This window comes from Schistocerca piceifrons, chromosome 3 (assembly GCF_021461385.2).
Source record: "Schistocerca piceifrons isolate TAMUIC-IGC-003096 chromosome 3, iqSchPice1.1, whole genome shotgun sequence".
NCBI lineage: Eukaryota > Metazoa > Arthropoda > Insecta > Orthoptera > Acrididae > Schistocerca > Schistocerca piceifrons.
Genome location: NC_060140.1, coordinates 275,590,040 through 275,609,978, shown reverse-complemented (window position 1 = coordinate 275,609,978; position 19,939 = coordinate 275,590,040). Strand labels below are relative to the sequence as shown.

Sequence of the window (19,939 nt, the reverse complement as noted above, 5' to 3'; positions counted from 1 at the left end):
ATTGAATGGGATAAATTTGAAAAATATATAATGATAATAACAACCAAAACAAGACTCTAACCAGCGCTCTAATGATTGCCCGTCTCAAGTGTTACTGATTGAACCATGCGGTCTGTGATAAAAAATTGTCCTAATTTTAGTGAATTAAAGTTCCTTAGAAAACTTAGAAGTCAGTTTTCTTGAAAATTTTTGAGAGTTACATCAAAATACTTTTGAAGATAGATATCTGAGTTTTGAATATCAGAAAAACATACAAAAATCTGATTGCTTCATGATCTCTTTGGAAATGCAGATAAACACTGAACAAGAATTGTCATTTTAAGTGACTAAATAAAACCCTAAAATCAAATTTTAATTCAAAGAAAGAATCATCTACTTTTAGATGTGAAGTATACAGTATTTAAAATATATGTTAAAACATACGAATTTATTATAAAATTAAATGTTTGCCATACCTTCATTATTATTAAATTATAACGAGCCCATTCTGTTTTCAGGCTGAACGACCTACAGTTATGCCTCGCTTTCAGCGTCCGCCAATGGCTGTGGCAGCTGTACCTGTATCAATAGCTCCTCCAGTGAGCAGTGTTGCTATAATGTCCCCAATGGCTGGACCACCTATAATGAGGCCCGCTGTGCCCCTAGGTCCCCCAACAATGATTGGAGGTAACATGAACATGATGCGACCACCCCCCATGGGGCTCCCTCCAGGTAATTCATTTTGATTCCATTTTCTTTTCCAAATGTCTTAATTCAGCTTGTTTTCTGTGGATTAATAATTTTGGTAAGGTAAGGTGTGTAATTTTAAATATCTGAAAACAATCGAATGTATTATGGGCAGTTGTGTTATTGTGCTTGTAATGCATGTAGAAAGTGGAACAATTTTTATATTAAAAGTATCTTAGTTCCTTAACCTCCTCACACTACCACAGTTATTTGGAAATCTGTGTTGAATGTCATTAACCAATGTTGTTCTATTAGTAATGTGAAATGAATAGTTCTGATTGTCCAAGAAAACCATATAGAGTTACAGCGTTAACTTTTTGTGTTATATACTCTTAAGGTTTTACAAAATTAGCAGTTACGCAAGTTGTCATATTTGCCTGGTTTGTTCGGAGAGGTTGACTGTATTCTGTAGAGAACAATTACTTCAAGAGAATTACACTGTATAGAATGGCTAAAGGAGTGGTAATTTGTCTGGGAAATTTGTAGTTAAAAATTGATTTTACCTGGAACAGGCACAAAAAATCTCAGAGTCTTCTGAATTACTTTGAGAAATCTCAGTGGCATAAAATATTTGTAAATTCACCACTGATTTCAACTGTTTTTTGACTGAAGCAGAGGTATTTAACGATTTTGTTAAAATTGGTTCTGGAGTCTTTACTTACGATAAGGCGAAGTAGTGCACAAGCTGTTATTGTGTTTGTTGCTAGAGTGCAGTTGCCTCTGCTGTGCATGCTTGCCTTGGAAGTAATGGTTATTTGGCAGCCCCATCTGTTGTACATTGTGTAATTGTGTGTGTAACATGCATAACAGAATTTGTCCCGTAGATAATTTCCTCGTTTGCATAAAAGTTAAGTTGGAAATGTTATTGATCAGCAGTGGTTATTCAGCAATAAATATTTTAATAACAATATGAACTAGTAATTTGCTGTGTTTCTGTTTGTGCCATACTTCAGCCGACCACCGAACAAGGCAGTGCAGTGCTTAACACACTTGACTTGAATTAGTGAGGACATCCAGCTGTGCAGGTTTTGTGTGATTTTGGTATAAATTGCTTAAAGCTGTTGCCGAAATGGTTCCATTGAGAAAGTATGGCTGATTTAGTTCCCCGTCCCTCCCTAATCTTAAATAGTGTTCAATCTTTAATGACCTTCCTTTCAAGTAACCGATGATCACATCATGTCGAACACCTGGTTTTAAAGCATGATCCTGCAGTCTGTTGATGTTGCATTCCAATGACAGCAGTTTGAAGTATGTTTTTCTGAGATTCATCATATGCGTAAGCACAGGACAGTGACAGATAACAGTAGCCAAGGGCTTTTTCTGTAGCTTCGAGAAGCAAGAGCGTATGGTATTTGACCAACCAAAGTGTGTGTTTCGTAACGATTTGTGTGGAGAACTGTTTAGAGTTAGCGAAAGGAGAAGCTACCAATGCACTAAGCACAAATGGAAAAAGGCCCACAAACCACAATGTTTTATAGTTCCTTTTATTTTCCTTTGCAGAGATTGAATAGAAATTTATATGGGACAAAAGTGACTTGTCTCTATTGAATGCAATAAAGAAAGTAATTCATTGAGGAGTATAAAAAAATACAGGGTGCATTATTATTAAAATTGAATGTTTAATTTTAATGCTATGGATCCTGGCAGTCTGCAAACATTTTCATAGAGCTTCCAATTGTATACACCAGATTGTATCTGGCATGAATAGCTAAGGTTACCATCACACTCCACTGGGGAGCACCTTGAGTTAATGTTACATGTGTTGATTTGACTCATTTGAGAATAAAATGCTAGGAAGCCCTCTGCGCAGTCGTAGAGGTGGCAGAGTGTTCCACAATCTCGTATTTTGTTCTCGAGGCAACAGTGCATAACTATTAAACATCTTCCAAGACTTTCTTTGTATTTCAAGTAATAGTATATGAGCACAAAATGTTCCATAATTAAAAAAAAAAAAAAGAAATGTTTGCGGCATAGACCTGTAATTATGTGCCTCTGCCTGACAACCCTTCTTAAGCACCAAGAGAGCCTGCACCTTTCTCCAGTCGCGCAGAACTCTTGATAACCCATGATAGGGACCTGAAGATGTAGCATCTGTGTTTTCCAAAGTTAGCACCTATTTTTGGTAAAATTCTAATCTATTTATTTATTGTAAACAATTATATCCATAGATTCAAAGAAGAGAATATTTTTATTTGCCTTTCAGTATTTTTCATACAATTGGCTTCGTCAAAGTTTGCAATGGAGTACAGTTAAGCACAATAAACATTTACATACACAGAATTATTCAGCTTATTTAAGAATTGAAAACATCTCTTTATCACCCATTAAAAGCTTATATTATAATGAGTATCTCCTAGGAATTCTTCAACTTTATAGAATTCACTGCATTTTAACCACTTTTGCAATACACTCTTGAATTTATTAAATGGGGCTGTACGAGCTGAGTATGCTAACTTATTAAAGGAGATCATGCTACGTGTTCGAGGAGCCAGCCTTATTGTATTGAAATTTACTATTAAAATGAGTCACGATTGGGAAGCTTTTTGACTGGAATGTTTGCTTTTGCAAAAACTTCAACAGTTTTTTTCAAAAATAGTCAATGCTTTTTCTCTTCTTTTGGCTTTTCTTAAGCTTCCAACAAATGATTGTTTAGGTTGAGAGTCAGCAACATTTTCCTGCTGGTGAATGTAGTAATTTTTTGATTTAATGTGTCTCTTGACAGTATTTTTTCTTTTCCACCTAATTTGATAATTATGAAATAGAGAGAATATTTATTTCACTTTGTGGCAGTTCATAGCCGTCTGATCTCTACTGTACACTGCTTATAGAAGTGGTAAAAGTACTTAGTGTCGAAGTAGGACCAAATTAATTCCGTTCATGTGTCAGAATAAGACTTTCAGCTTGAATAAAATACATTGCAAGGTTTTGTTTTCCAGGCTGTATATTGCAGACAGTATAAACCAGCAGTTAGTCACGAGTGCAAACAAACTATAATTATGGCAGCCAGAGGGGATGGTCATAGAGGTTACCGATAATTTCTGGTGTTGTGGGGGGGCCCTAATCTAACTTTTTGATGGACTAGGAGCAGTTTTTTCACTGTTTTTAAAATAAGAAATGAAAAAATGAGCATCACACAACACGAAGCATTCGGTAATGACTTTTGCTCCCATGCTGGGTTTTTAAACACACAAACATTCTTGAAACATACTTGGTTTGTCAGGTTACTTCTTGTTGCTTAAAATTTTCAGCTAATGTGGAGGGAGTGACTTGTGCTGTGAAGAAGAAGTAAATATATTAGACTGAGTATAAAGTTGTCTACATCCAATATTTAATTGAAGAGAATCAGCCACTGTGCTGACTAAATCAAAAACTGGAACAGTTGATTTGTGGATGCAATAATTGAATGGTCTGACAAAAACTATTTCAGCCCATAACATGTATACATGACAGTAATAAACGTTCCCAAAATTCAGTTTTCACCTTCCAGATGTCGCACTCATTGTGCTTGTTGATCATGGATAGTGATTGCACGAACTTTTGAAACTAAACTAGCAGGCAAATATGTGTTTCTTTGTTCTAAGGTGCTAGGTCCCATGGCTGAGTCCTACATTGCTTTACATGGCATGTATAGAGACCAGTGATCATAAGAGACCACTCAGCCACTAGCAACTGACATGATCGAGTGCACTGATAGGTCATGTTGATGCACTTTGTGTTATAAACAAATTCTCATGCGTACTATCTTGTGAAAAGTCCGGTTGTTCTTTCTAGTTTAGTATTTTTATTTTATTTTCAATTCTTCAGGCTCGTATCTCGACATCTGTCTTTTGGAATATGTGTAGTGATAGAAAACTTATCATCCATTGTGAAACAATGGGACTGAACTAAGTGTTTTGGCCTTCGTGTTGTTATTATCTGTATGTGTCAGTACAATCACTGTTGAGAGTAGTGGAAAGGAGAGTAGTGGGAAGGTGGTGTATCTTAATTTTTATACTGTCTTTACATGATGATGTGTTATCTTATGGTTATCTGTCAAATTGGGAACCAAAAAACTTGCCCTTGAATTCACCTTGCATTCATTTTGAGTTTATTCAGGTTTTATTTGTCATTTCACTCCATGCCTTGTTGTGAATAAATGTAAAATTCTGAAATGATCATTTCAATTCAGGGTACCTAAAAGCAGAGAGAAATTCTTCCATTTCAGTCAGCATGACATAATCATTACAATGCTAATTGAAGACATTGTGTTTGGGAGGGAAAAGGCACACCAAAGATTCTTTAAGAATAAGAGTTAGTTACTAAGGGGATATTTTCAAGCATATATGTTTCAAGTAAATAGTCACTATACTCACTTGCAAGTGGCACAACGAAAATGGCATAACTGGAGACAGTACTTTCTTGATGAAATGCAGCTTATTTCTTAGATCTGTGTGAAGTCTATTTGCACTGTGGAATTTAATTTTAACTACTGACACAGCATTACATTTTGGCACTCTTGGTTTCAAATGTTGTATCAGCAATTGTTTCTAATTTTTATGCCTGGTTTGGTGGGTATTCTGTAGAACTTTAAAGTTTGAACAGGGTCACTAGACTGCTGCTTATCTACAGTAAATGTAGAATGCATTCATCAAGAGACCACAGAGGTTATAGATTGCGGAGATGTTTGATATTTGATGTGTATATACTCTTCAGTTGCTTTAGCTGAATGTTCAAATGTTCTCCCCAAAACGAAAGAAATCTTACTGAAGAAGATTACAGTCCACGTGTTCCAAATATTGATAAGTGGGTGAATAGATGTAGCATCCTGTAGAAATACTTGAATATCAGTATTGCTACATTCTGTTAAGTATCAAGAATATAGTGGTGTCTCGTTAATATGTTTTTAAAAGAACCACATGCCCTGAATGTCATAAGTGGGAAGACGTACTACAAAAATAATACCTGATTTGGTAACAATTTGATTTTTTTCGAGACTGAAAATGCGTAATTTGGGGTAATGTGCAATCCCATAACAGCACACTCCCTGACATGCTAGATCCATAAATTATAATTCTATTATAATTTTAAACACTCTTTTTCGAGAATATATTTGGAATATCACACCAAGAAACTCAAGCCATTAGTATACAAGAACCAAAAATGTTTTAAATATAGTGACATTGGCGACATCCAAGCTGCCGGACATGTATACTTAAGCTAACAGCCAATCGGGATGCATGTGACTGAGATCATAGCCTCTAGTCTCCAAAATACAAACCTATATTTTAGGAACTTATCTAAAAGACTTATATATCAACATTTAATTTCAATTTGAATTGATTGTCTATATGTGAATATGTATCTGTGTATATATTATGTGAGTCGATTGTTTATATGTGAATATTTGCCCTTAGTATACAGTAACACATTAACATCCAATTTCAGTTTTACTGTGGATAGTAACACCAATACCTATCTGTGTCTCATAATACATAACACTATGTATAAAAATACCATCACCCAAAACAGTTTGAATAAATAAATACAAAATATGAATTTATACACAGTCAGGCAGAGTTTACACAGATTTTCTTAACAGAAAGAAAAGTCGTTCATTTCACTTCTTGCCATTAGTGAATCACCACTGATAATATAGATAGTCATTGATAAAACTATTGGTACACTGTACATATTAACCTAACTATACTACACTACACTGCCCTGTCTTTACAGGTGTTTGAAGAACATGCCAGTCATTACTGATTTTGATACCATATTGTCCATCATTAATGCATTCACCACAACTTCATCAATTTCAAAGCTTAACTCATGATGTTTGTGTCCACGGCGTCAATGGCTTTTGACAGTGTAGGAACTGGTGAAGGTTCTGTTTCATATCTATCTTTACCTCTCATTTCTCTGCCATCTGCAACTGTAAAACTTCGTTATGGAATGACAGATGGCAAGAGGCTCACAGTATTTCCTTCTTGCCACGTTATTTGCTGCCACTGTTCAGCTGCAGTTTCATTGTTTTCTGACCTGATGTCTTCTTCTGCGATTTCATTGTTTTATGATGTGATCCCTCCTGTGAGTGCCAGTATCCATTAAAGCTAGCCCTCTGAAAACAGTTCTAGCACGGAATCCTATGCGTTTCTTACAAAATGCTTAGCATCTGAGATTGTCTCTTTTTACTTGTTATTATGAAAATATGCGAGCCTCTTCTGTAGAAGAATTTTCTGTGTTTTTATTTCATGCCTTGGTCGAGTGGCTGAAGGTGTCTTGTGCAATTGGTAGGAAAAAAACACTACATTTATATTACAAAGATACAACATATCTTGAGGATGAGCTTCACAGTACTCAATAAAGAGGATGATTTTCCTGTTTTTTGACTCCCAACCTTGCATCGCAAAAGCACAAATATCATTCAAATATACTTGTCGTTAACTGAGATTTTGTATTAGATGTATATTTGCATGGGAATGTCAGCACATTTTTGAAACATAGTGGACTTCCCACCATGCCAATTATTAGTGGCGCCAACTTTCCTGTTCCACATGCATTGCAACATTATGGAACAGTCAGCCTGCCTTTGGTTAATTTTCCACTGTGGCATTTCTATTCTCTGAACTCGTCAGTTTTGTTGGGCAAAAGGCAAAAATATAAGCTCGTTTTGTCTACATTAAAAATATCAATGGAACTGTATCTCTCAATGATACATGGAAGAATATTTTTCTGTGACTCAATAGTTTCAATATTCACGCTTCCAGCCTCACCTCGATCACATTTACAGGCTCAATTGTGTCGGCTCTTAAACCTTTCGACCCAACCATTGGATGCCTTGATATGTAGCTTTAGCAAAAACCATAGTACCATCAACTAGTATGTTTTGCTGTGCCAGCTTGTTTAAACCACTTCAGTATGGCAGTTCCCAGTTCTGGAAACTGATAATTGTGCTCGTTTTCTTTTGTTGTTTCCTCCTTCCGACTATGCAGCTTCAATTATTATTTGCTTGCTCACTATTTTAGTTTAATGTTGACGGAGGAATATCAACATGCTTCATGTATATAGTTTTGTCCACTTTCTGAATAATGTTCCAGTTCTCTTCATTAATGAATCGCCTCACTATCTTCTTATCCATGATGTATCCGTACACTTTCTGACACAAAAAAGAAAATCGCACACTGAGAGGTAACCAAACATCCATTCACGGTATACCATACATAACCAAAGAACAACCAGCAACTGATTTATATGTGGTTTATCGTTTATATATGGCCGCTGCAACATCACTCCTGCCTCCGACCTGCACTTGTCGATAGGTTGCAAGTCTTTGGTGCTGCTGCCAGCCTATCTGAACTACAGTACTGCACTATACTTCTATGTGCCAAATTTGTCATGTTTACCATAACTTACGATGTGCACAGTTGCCAACACTGAAAAAAAAAGAACACTGAATTTCAACATCCTAAATGGGAAGGCTGAACATATAAATGAGTCATATTAACATGTAGTCTGGTCCCTTCAACCTCCGCACAAATCAACCAACCATATTAACATGCACTTAATGTAACTGGGATTGGAACTTCCAAAAATGGACTTACTATGTGGAAAAACATGGTAATGAGGAACGAACTAACCAGATTCCTCTGTAAAAAATTCATTTTGTACAGTCTGTAATAATGAAATTCACAGAAAGATTGTGCAAAGTAAATGCAACTAATTTTGTTGATTTGTGGTGAAGACTTGTGCAATGATGTATAGTGCTTTAAATTAAGGTTCTGGTTTAAAGTAACATTTTTTTAAGATCTAATTTGTCAGGAGATTCATCGTGTATCCAGTAACAACAGAATATTTTTAGACGTACTCATTCAGCAAAAGCAGTGTGAATCTTTCATGAGAGCTTATTTAAAGTTTTGCGTATATTATGGTTGTTCAAAGACTTATTTCCAGATTCATTCTCTTGTCACTTTCAGCAGTGTATTTTATTGACTTGAATATGCTTACTTTAGCACTTTTCTCATTAACAGTGTAAGTAATAGTATTTTCTGTGCACATTTTAAAGGCATCATTGGAGCACTTCCACCGGGAGCAATGCACCCATATGCAACGCCACCTATGGCATTTCCTGGTCCACCTATGCTGACTCCGATGATGCATCCACGCTTCAGATGATCAGGTTTGTTGGGGGGGCTCTGGCTTCTGTGGTCTGGTGGCCTTTAGGTTCACCCCTCCCTTCAGCTCATTTGTGTGCCTGTTGAAAGAAACCACCTGTAAGCAGATAACAGCATGCTAGCCACCAGAAATGAAAGGCATAATTATATGCATTTTTTTCTCTTTCCTGTCACGAGTTGTAAATCTTATTGCACATAAGGAATGGACCAATTAATACATTCCATAAACTTGTTGTCCATCTAGGCAAGGTAAATGTAACATGGCACAATGTGTGTGTGTGTGTGTGTGTGTGTGTGTGTGTGTGTGTGTGTGTGTGTGTGTGTGTGTGTCCTTTCATTGTGAAATACCATGTAATCTATTTTATATTTCCAGGATATGTAGAAGGAAAGTCTGATTTCATTAGTCCATTTTGTGAACTAAAAACATTTGGCAATGCTAGAACGCGAGCTCACTTTTTTAATAAGGTAATTGCATAATTGTGTCATAGTATATGGTACAAATTGATGATGGGAGCATTTTCACGTACACTATCAGTGTAACAATTTTTTCGAGTTATCTTATTGAATATTGTAAAGAGGAGGTAAGATTATTCTATTGCTGTCACTGAATACTTTGTAGCCAATGATGCTTTAAAACCTGTACAGTGCTTGGTGTATAATTGCCATGATTTCAAAACGTGTATCTGTTTTATAGCAGTAAATAATGAAATAGACATATGCACTGAAATTTTGAAATTCAATAATTTTGCTTGTAGTTATGCCAGAAAGAGATTCACAAAAACTGCATAAAATGTATAATTCACGAAGTTGCTGATGAAGCCTATAAATCATTTATGATAGCTACAAGGAGAGACTAAGGCTTCAGTGCTGCCATTAAGGTGATTACGGTCTCTAGTCTCTCACATACAGATTTGAGTAACTTCATCTGCATACCTTCCCATGTCGACACTATGTCAAAATCTACCAATCCTCTCTTAATTGTAAGAAGAAAGGATACAGTGCAGACTGTTAAAAATAGCCCAAAAATATTCCATTAAAGTGGTTTGTTTTTCCATCATAATTTGTGGTGGTTTAAAACTTCCCTGTTTCATCATGAGTAGAGCTTCAAGAAAGTGTAACTATTCCCATCTGAGCCTCTCTGCATGTTTAATTGAGGGAAAGAAATGGAACTCTTGTAAACTACGTCATTATTGTTAGGGTAACAGTTTATCCATATGTTTCTGTTGTACCAAAATGTTTATTCACTCACGCATGCGTCATATGCGCGCGCGCGCGCGCGCACACACACACACACACACACACACACACACACACACACACACACGCGCCGGTATCAGCTGTGAATTTGCTGTGCCTTTTTTTTTCTTTCTTTTTATTTGCTTAGATGGAACAACTGTCTGAAAAACTCCATAGAAATTGGTGGTTGTATTGGTCCTTTCCTTTGACTGCACTGTTTTCCAGTAAAACTATTTTATATTTATTGAACTCTTCAGTGATGCAAGAAATTTTTACTATTTTGACAATGTTTGATTGGTATTGTAAAACTTTCTTACATTTTGTAATATAGCTATGTACCTTAATTTTCTGAAAAATTTTAAAATGTTGAATCTGTAATCATTGAAATGTTTTTTCAAGAATTATCTTGCACAGTTTTTATGGAGTGTTTGTATGTATTGTTGCTACTTAGATACACAAGGGTGACTTCTAGAGTACACATATCTAACAGATTTGGAAATCCTTGAAGCAACTCTGTATTGGTTAGCCATGTGCATGTTGTGCATGTGAATTTTGAAGTATTTCAGCTACAGAAGAGTTCAGTAAATCCCAGAGATAATGTGTTTAAGACACAAAAGAAGTTCATAAACTGTTCAAAGTATGGCAATTCTTAAGCAGTTGAAACAAAAACAGTGTAAATTTGTTTCATGTTTAGAAACTTGGTCTGTAATCATACAGCAGAAGCTATGCCACGAGAAGATTATTGATTAAAAAAAATAAGCCCTCACTTGCTTTACTGTTGTGCGCTTGCACCATTTGCATTTTGTATTGGCATTGCATCATGAAATCTTAAAAAATCATCCATATGCTGAAAGAGAATAATCTGATATATTAGCTGCCCCAGCAACTGTAGTGTGGGCATGTACGCACGAGTTTTGTGTGTTGAAGGGAGAGCCGCATGTAGAATCCATGGTTCTCTTGTCTTCACTGTGGAGAAATTATATCAGGTAACAAATGTAACATTGTTTTTATACAGTCTGCAAGCTGCAAGTTTAAATGAAAACGGATCAGGTAAGGGCCACTTTTCTTTAAAACCCTGTGTAATTTTTCTGTTCATTTATTATAAATCCCAGAAATGGCCTTTATCATTTGTGTTATAATGAGTAATAACTAAAGAAGTTGAAGACAAGGAAAACCTGTGTATTAATTAAGTATATAAATCTAATAGTTAACTGTATATACCTTGAAGATCAAATACAATTAGGGAGATCCATAGTCATATGTACAAACAATGTCAAAGATACTAGTTTATGTTTTCAGCCAGTAAACTTACTTCTCTACTTCATTTGCAATAATTCAATTATTTACTATAATTATTGGCAGTTGGAATACGCATTGAATATCCTATCACGTTTAGAAATATCAAGGTTTTGAATCTTCAGGACAGGTTTAAACCATGTGCTGGACTGGAACTTGAAAAGAAATTTGCGGGCATTGCGTACCACCTTACATGCTTGAAATTAATGAAGCGTCTTGAATAGAGCCTGCCGTTATTTGCGTATATTTCTCATTCTATTGGTTAACATGAAAATGAGGAAGCTTAAGTGCGTAAAGGTAGGCATAGTGATAATGCTTATCATGTCTTAGAGAGACTGCTTCAAGTCCCAGCCTGGCAGAAAGTTGTAACCTCTCATGAACGTTTACTTCCAACACTGTTGGCCTGTGAGGAATTTCACTCAAAATAACATGTGTATCTCCTTTGACAGAGTTAAGTTTTGTGGTAAAATTAATTGTTGCATTCCTTAGGGATCTCCTTTTTCTGTAGCTGTTCTCCTCCCCCCCCCCCCCCCCCCCATCCCCCACCCCAAATACTTCAGATACAAATACAGATGCAAGTCCATAAGATGTGCTCATCATATATTGGACTGAGTCCATGATTTTGAGATCTTTCTTATATCCCAAAACACACACACACACACCTACTTTCACCTTGTAAAATAGTTACGAATTTAACAACAAAATAAAAGTTGACTGTCACTATGTAAAGAACTTTACCTTTTGCCTCGTTTTCTGACTACTTAGAAACAGTTTAGCAGTGCATTTCCAAGAAACAAGACAACAAATAACAAAGTCAACCAATAATAGGAAAATTATTGTTACAGCAATGGTATAAGATTCATAAATAGTTTATTCCAAATGTAACCTATCAGATTATGGTGCTTATTACATACTACTGTTTATAGTTTACAAGAAATTGTGCATTACTGACAAGGGGAGAGACTGACGTGTATCAGCGATTTTGATCAAGATTTGCAAGGACGATCTGTATTGAAAATGAGGGACACGTGTTTTGATTTTTTGGTAAGACATTCTAGTTTTTGAACAAAACGAGGTCAAATTTGATGGCAGAAAATTGTATTTTCAGTGCAGTACATTGCAAGATTGTCAAAAAACAATTTTTATTAATGTTATATGGGCTCCAAAGTTAATAATCTAGAGTCATTAACACTTTTGTGTTTTGATACTGTATATAGGGTAAGCATCACTCTTAGGCATGTACAAGAGCAAGCTCGGCCGTCGAGTAGTCAAGGCATTCGACTACCAAATCATTGATCAGTGTCTGATTCTTGGTCGTCGCTATATTTTCATCAGTATTTTTAAAGTGTACGCAATGTATTGACAGTTACTTTCATTATGATACCTAGTATAAAAATAGGCCATAAGTATATTATTGTGTGATCCTAACTGATCATCTATTTGTGAGAGTTTGTCTTGTAGATAGACACAGACAGTGCATGAATTTTGATGCCATCCACTCTGTCTTGTAATTCTGTGCTCTGCTGTGACATAGCATAATTTTGAAGTCGTGCAGTGAAATTCTATTGCTGTCAGAAACAAATAAATCTAGGTACATTTCAGTGGCATTACTTTCACGATGCAGGTCAGTTGAGCATCATCATCTAGAAGAGTCTTATCCTAGCGTGTTATGTATCTCAATGAAAACAACTATCAGTATATTATGTATACTTATTTTTATTGTTAATCATACGTCCTGATGTTATACTTTAAAAAAGAGCAAAGCAATAAAGCAGACACCGACCTCACTCTCATTGATGCATAGAATGAAGAATGACGGGTATCTTATCTACAGCATGAAAACACAAAAACATTATGTGACCATTATTAATCTTGGACCCCCAAGTTATATTGATAATAGGTTTGTTTTTAAATGATATCTCATTGTATGGCATTTACAATATGATTTTCCTTCATCAACTTTTTGTAAGTTCACTTTGGTTTAGGTCCACATATTTGACTATCAGATATTGATGTAAGAAGTGATTATCCTGGTTGTTATTGCTGCTAGAAAACAGCTAGAAAAATTCGTCGAATGCACATCTTTCCTTCAAGTTTTGACATTGTTTTGTTATGCACTTCAGTCAGTCATCCACAGAAAAAAGTTCCTCCAAGTATCAGCCAGTCACCTGCAAGAGTTGACTGCAGAAGTGAAATAAGGTGGCTGCTGATGTATCCATGATGCATTTACGTGATCTGTTGTTCGTACATTATAGCATACATCTACATGCACAGTAGTCAAGATTTTTTTTAGGGGGTCTCTTAATGTATGTAAACCATTAATACACCCCCCCCCCTTGTGTGTGTGTGTGTGTGTGTGTGTGTGTGTGTGTGTGTGTGTGTGTGTGTGTGTGTGTGTGTTCACACAGAGGAGATACATGTTGAGGGCTAGGGGTGAGGGGATACTTTCTGGCAGATTGAAACTGTGTGCCGTATTAGGATTCAAACCCAGGACCTTTGCCTTTCGCGCACTAGTACGTAATCAACTGAACTATTCAAGCATGACACATGATCTGCCCTCCCAGCTTTACAGCCGTGAGAGTACCTCAGATCGTACCTTCCAAATTTCTCAGAAGTTATTGTGGATACGACTTAGACACAGTTGAAGGGATTGTTTCCAGAATGAATTTTCATTTGGCAATGGAGTGTGTGCCGATCTGAAATTTCCTGGCATTTGAAAACCATGTGCCAACACACAGTTTTAATCTGCCAGATAGTTTCAAATCAGTGTACATTCTGCTGCAGAGTGAAAATTCAGTCTGTGTGTGAGTGAGTTTTGTAACAGCCAGTATATGAAAACTGTGTAGTGTAAGGAATTATATAAACAGGTATTTCCGTGTGAAGGACAGTCATGAAATGCTCCATAAATACTCTCATTATAAAGACATAAGTTACGTACATCATTCGTTCTTGAGCCTCCTATGAGATGTGTGTGAATTCTGTATTACGGGAAGACAGTACATACAGAATATACAAATGTGCTGAAAACATAAGAGGTGAAAATGGAAGTAGTGTTTGCATAGAGTGAAGAACGGGAGAGAATAAGAACAGAGTTTGAATCAAATTCCAGGAAGAAAGGAACTGGACAAAAGAAGGAAAACATAATGCTAGGGTTGGTCAGTTGTCTCCTCCGTTTGGTGGGATTTCTAATGGGAAACCCTTGATTCTGCTTAAATTGGCTCCCTGCGTGTAAAAATAGAGCAAGACCGCTAGTAAGGATTTTGCATTACACTTAGAAACCACATATTGGATAGCTTTAGTGATTAAACGAGCGCGTGGGCGCGCACACGCGCGCACACACACACACACACACACACACGCCGCTTTCCCTCCAACCAGTGTCTCTTCTGACTACATGTTTCTCTCTTTCCACTATCACATTACTGCTTTGTTTTATCCGATCACTATCATTGTTATGCTTTTGCAAAAAGGAACAAATTGTGTCACTATATGTATTTCTTTCAAAACTCTACTACCGGGGTTTGTATCAGATAATTTATACAGTGCACTGTCACAGTGGACTGAAGGGAAATACTGTGATGGGATGAAGTAGTTATTAATTAGTTTAAGGGAGGTGTATAGCGTTTGTTTCCTTCGCTACTTCTCTCCCTCTATTCAAGCATGGTTGAGCACTTAAAAAAACGGGGTCCTTGGTCATAATTTGAGTTGTCCTACAAGCTTCAATTCCAGTTAGTGACAAATATTTCCCTTTCTGCTTATTGAGATGGAAACTAGTGTGCGTATGTTGATCAGTGTAACTTTGATGAATTGGCTGTACCCCACAGATATTCTCATTGCAAAGTCACAAATTTTCTGCTTCATTTGTTCTTGAGCCTCCTGTGAGGTGTGTGTGAGCTCTGCATTTAACCTTTTTTTTTTTCTTTTAAATTTCCATAATGTAAGAGGCATGTTTTGTTATACAGATTTAATTGAATAGTTGTAATGTAATTTGCGGTTATGCAACTGCATGCTAAGTGTTAAATTTCCTACCCATGGGAATTATTTGGGATTTAGGGTCCTATTATTTTATTACCTGTTCAGTCCATTGTTGGCTGACCCTGTACACTGTCTACTCTCCCTCTTGCTGATCCTCCCCCCCCCCCCCCCACCCCCCCCCCCCACACCCCCCCACACACACACTGTTACACCATACTCATGAGCACTATCTCCTGGTACAAGCAGCAGTGGAGGGGATTGTTGGAGAGGCAAGTAAAAGAGAGTTCACCTGCCTCTCTCCTGCATACTTCTTACATTGTCACATTCTTATCTCAAGCCTTTGAGTTGAAAGAAGAGGCCACCGGGTACATAGTATATTTGATATAGCACCTGCTAGTCTTTACAAAGGATCAATACTCTTAGCATAGTAGTAGCTAAAGCTTCTTTGTTGATCCTTACCGTTTTTAATTTTGTATTTTTGTGAGAACTCTATTGTATGTCATAGCAAAACCACTACTTTTGCACATCTGTCAATTTATAAAGCAAATTCGACTTCAGGTATATGAAACATTTAAGTATATTGCTCTGCATGTCAGTTACAACCTTGGCACAAATACAGTCCAATTTCTTTTATAAGCAACAAGTGAGGCATGGCGCAGCAGCTGTGTGCATAAAGCACAGTGAAGCCACTTAAACCACATTAGCAATAGGTGTCCATATTTAGCACTTTGCTTGTGTGATAGCTACAGTGAAAATGACAACACAAGCATTTATAGTAAAACTTGAAAAATAGGTTTCTTATTGGCATTTACAGAGAAGTGAATTTTAAGGTTTGGAGAATTGACTTCCATCTCCTAGCCCTTTATCAGGTAGTCCACAGAACAACAACAAGGATCATATTTAATGACTTGATTAATGCAGAATATGAAGAATTTTTTGGGAGTTTTGTTACTGATTGTCATCACTATTGACCGTGGGTAGTATTTACTATCCATACACTCACTAGTTAGCATTGTAATATGTGTCTATAGCAGCTTCTTTTAAATGTGCATAGGAATTGATTTTTTTGTAGTACTAACTACAGAACTGTTGACCTATTTCTTGTCAGTTATCATATGTTAAGTAGAAAAACTTTTTTTCACTGTAAGCAAGAAGTTGATACGTGATAAAAATTGTGACATTAGTGTTTGGATAATTTCTGCAAGCAGCAAGGCAAAAGAAGAAATCATTTTAGCTCTGCTGAAGCAGAAATGAAGAATGTAGTTTTCATTTTGACAGAGTAGTGAGAAGAAAAGGATAAGTAACAGATATTAATTGCAGAGGAGTAAATCTTTCATAGCTAACAAGAGATTAATAATGATCAGTCCAGATCTTGTATGACATTATTCCTATGTGTAATGTGCAATTGAGGAAGCTTATGTGGTTTTGTTAGAAACGGGTGGAATTCAAAAACAGAGGGCTACAGAAATCAACCATATGTTTGTCAACATATAGGTGTTTTGGTCATAGTTCTTTGTAGCAAAGCATTACCCTAAAGTGTTAGTGTAGAACTTCATAGCTTTTGATGTCATTACAGTAGGGGCTATTGATCTGTTACATAGCTGAATTATGAGAGACTGTTATCAAGACTCATCAAAGTGCCCTCCTTTCCTGTTGAAAATAAAGTCTGATGCATTGTTGAAACTGGTTAAAGCAGATGATGAGCTCTTTTTAGTTTCCTGTATATGTTAAATTCTGTTGTGGCTGACACTTGTCTGAAGCTGCTTACTTCTCCTTGTTTGTGTCCTCGTGTATGAGTAAGTTGTGTGTTGTACTCAATTGCAGTAACATCACCCAACAGCCATTTTTAGACAGCATTTAAAATTTTTGAAGTAATATTTTGTATTCTGTCTCTGTTATTACTGCAGTTGTTTGAGAGCTTTTGTTGCACTATAGTAAATTTCTGTATTTTTAGTTTACAAAACAGTAAACAAAACCTCAGCTATCTCCACTGTTGAGGTAAGCTTACATTACTGCTCGTGTATATCATTTATCTAGATATTGGGGTCCTTTGTGTCATAAAATATAAATTGAGTTATAGAGTTTCAAATTGTTCATGAAATTTGCAGTTTTGTCACTGTACCTCCAAAAAGTAGGCAATTGTCACCCACTGAGTGATAACTGAAAAATATAATTAATGTTAAGACTAATTTGTGTGTGTATAAAGAGGAAAATTTCATAATAGTAAAAATTTCAGTGTAACATGGATGGACCCATCTGTATTGTTGTTATTTTTTATTCTTGTCATGCTACATGTTTATGAATCATTTTTAATTTTTTGACACTTTGGACTGCCATTATATATACTAAGGGAATAGGACACTCTGTTTTGTTTAGCTTTATTGTTTCTTACTTCCAAATTTTATTTTGTAACACTGTGGTAGGTTCTCACTTGCATTTGCAATAAGTTTTTACTTTTGCCAGCACCAAACAGTTTTCAAGTAATTCTTTAACAGCTTACACGTCAATAACAAATTTCCTCTATTTTCTCAAAGACTGAAATATATTTACTCATTTTCAAAAACATATTGTGTTTCTGTTTTAACATCCCTTAAAAACTGATAAGCTAACTTCAAATGCTATCTTACCATTTTTTTCCAGCCAAGCCAAACTTAGTCCTGGAGATTTAACAATAAAAAGAATAAACGATCAACTTAATCCAACTTACATCTTCAAGCATCTAGCCACCAGGAAATCCATTTTATCTTATTTGTTGTGTGTTTGTGAAATATTAGAAGCACTCCGTGTACTATAGTGTGATGTTAGTATCAAATAAGCAGCCTTTGTTACCTAATTATCATATACAGTGTAGCTCATATGTAAATCACTGTACACTATTTTTGTATTGTTAAGTGTATCACTCAGTTTACTGGAAATTCATCTACTGCGGCATTTATGTTCCAGTAAACACTGTTTTTGATCAAATTGGATTGAAACCTTTGTGGTGTGAACTAAATTTTATTAACTTAATGTTTCACGTTTGTGAAATTGTACTGTGCTGAAAAATAAGATTGAGGAGTCCTATTCCCTGTTAGAGGGAATAATTATTTAAATAGTAATATAATGGTGGTGGTGGCAAAGATCAGACATTCCACTCACAAGGTAGTAGCAACAATCACAGCACTGTAAGCTGTTGGACTCCAAGTCCCCTGCCTTATTTAGGCAGGCGATTGTCTTTATTATCTTTCATTCAGTTATAATTGTCAGCTAAAGTGCTAATGGACATTGCCCCCTGCTTTCCGACAGGTGATTATTTTCATATTATCTAACCAATCACAGCTCACAGCTGTTGGACAGAAATGTCCCCTGTTATGAACAGGCGATTGCTTTTGACCAATCACAGCTGAGTGCTGTTGGACTATTAAGTCCCCTGTCTCATGACAGGCGATTGATAGTTTGTATTAAATGATTTTGATTTGAAAAGTTAAGAAAAGAAGATGTGTGTTAACTGCCAAAATGAAAGGCAAGTACATATTTATAATTTAATTGCTGCTGTCAGTCATTTCAAAACAATATTCAGTTTTCACTGTTGTGCATATTCATTGTATAAGACTTGTAGAAACACTGTTTCTAAATAAATTTTGTTAGAAACTCAGAAATCTGTTTGTCCGTTATGTGTTTTTTTCCCCCTATCTGTTCCTCTGCCATGTACTTCATGATGGTTTGCAGAGTAGATGTTTTGTCAGAAGGTCGTATTACCTGGTTGTTTATGTGGACAAAAATCTTACAATTATATCAGTGTGCAAATTTGTGATCCAATAGGACACTAATGTTTATAGTGTTATTAAAATAACTTGCCAAATGGACATTTACTTCCCTAGAGAGGAGATGACAGAATTTCTCTCTGCTGTCAGTGGTGAATAAACTGTCCCTTCACACCACAAATAGCTTGGTTGGTTGGTGGATCCTGTAGTAGTCATGCCATCAGTACATAGAAGCATATGATGTCCAGCATCAGTGGTAAATGTGTGATGTGGTGGCATTAACACTCCTTTTAGCACATGCAAAATTGTCACTTGTGAGTTGTTTTAATATCACTATAATGTGTTGGTGACATCTTTATATACTAAAAAGCTTTGCTACATACAAATCAAATCATGCTGTAACATTTAATATTTCCTATTTTTAAACTTTTATTGTGAAGAATTGACATCTGTCAAAAGTACAGTAACAGTCTATAAGTGACAGAACAGTTTTGCCAAAAGCATTTCATTAAGGGGGGCCACAAGCTTATTCTAAGAAAATGAAATAACAAGGGATGGAGTTACACTGTTGACAGTGAAATCCTTGAAAGTAAAGTTAGATATGTACTCGTATTACATAGTAGAAAACCACAATAAGGCAGTGCTTTAACTCTTTCATAAAAGGTGTTGAGTTACAGACAGGTGTAATGAAAAATAATGCTAGATACATTCTGCTACTAAACTAAGTCCTTCATCAGACATACAAAACATGCACATGACGTTATAATTATTTGGCAGTTTCATAACAACAAAAACTCCAGGATAGGGAGTTAA

General features: G+C 36.0%; 1 protein-coding gene across 1 annotated transcript in view; it reads left to right on the top strand.

The window, feature by feature from the left end:
• Positions 1 to 19,017, top strand: part of LOC124789712 (BUB3-interacting and GLEBS motif-containing protein ZNF207-like) — a 73,436-nt gene extending 54,419 nt beyond the window's left edge. The window contains exons 9-11 of the mRNA XM_047257163.1: positions 498 to 711; positions 8,768 to 8,881; positions 18,024 to 19,017. Of these exons, the coding sequence (XP_047113119.1) occupies positions 498 to 711; positions 8,768 to 8,877 (324 nt within the window). The 3' untranslated portion in view covers positions 8,878 to 8,881; positions 18,024 to 19,017. The remainder of the gene's footprint in view (positions 1 to 497; positions 712 to 8,767; positions 8,882 to 18,023) is intronic.
• The last annotated feature ends 922 nt before the right edge of the window (positions 19,018 to 19,939 follow it).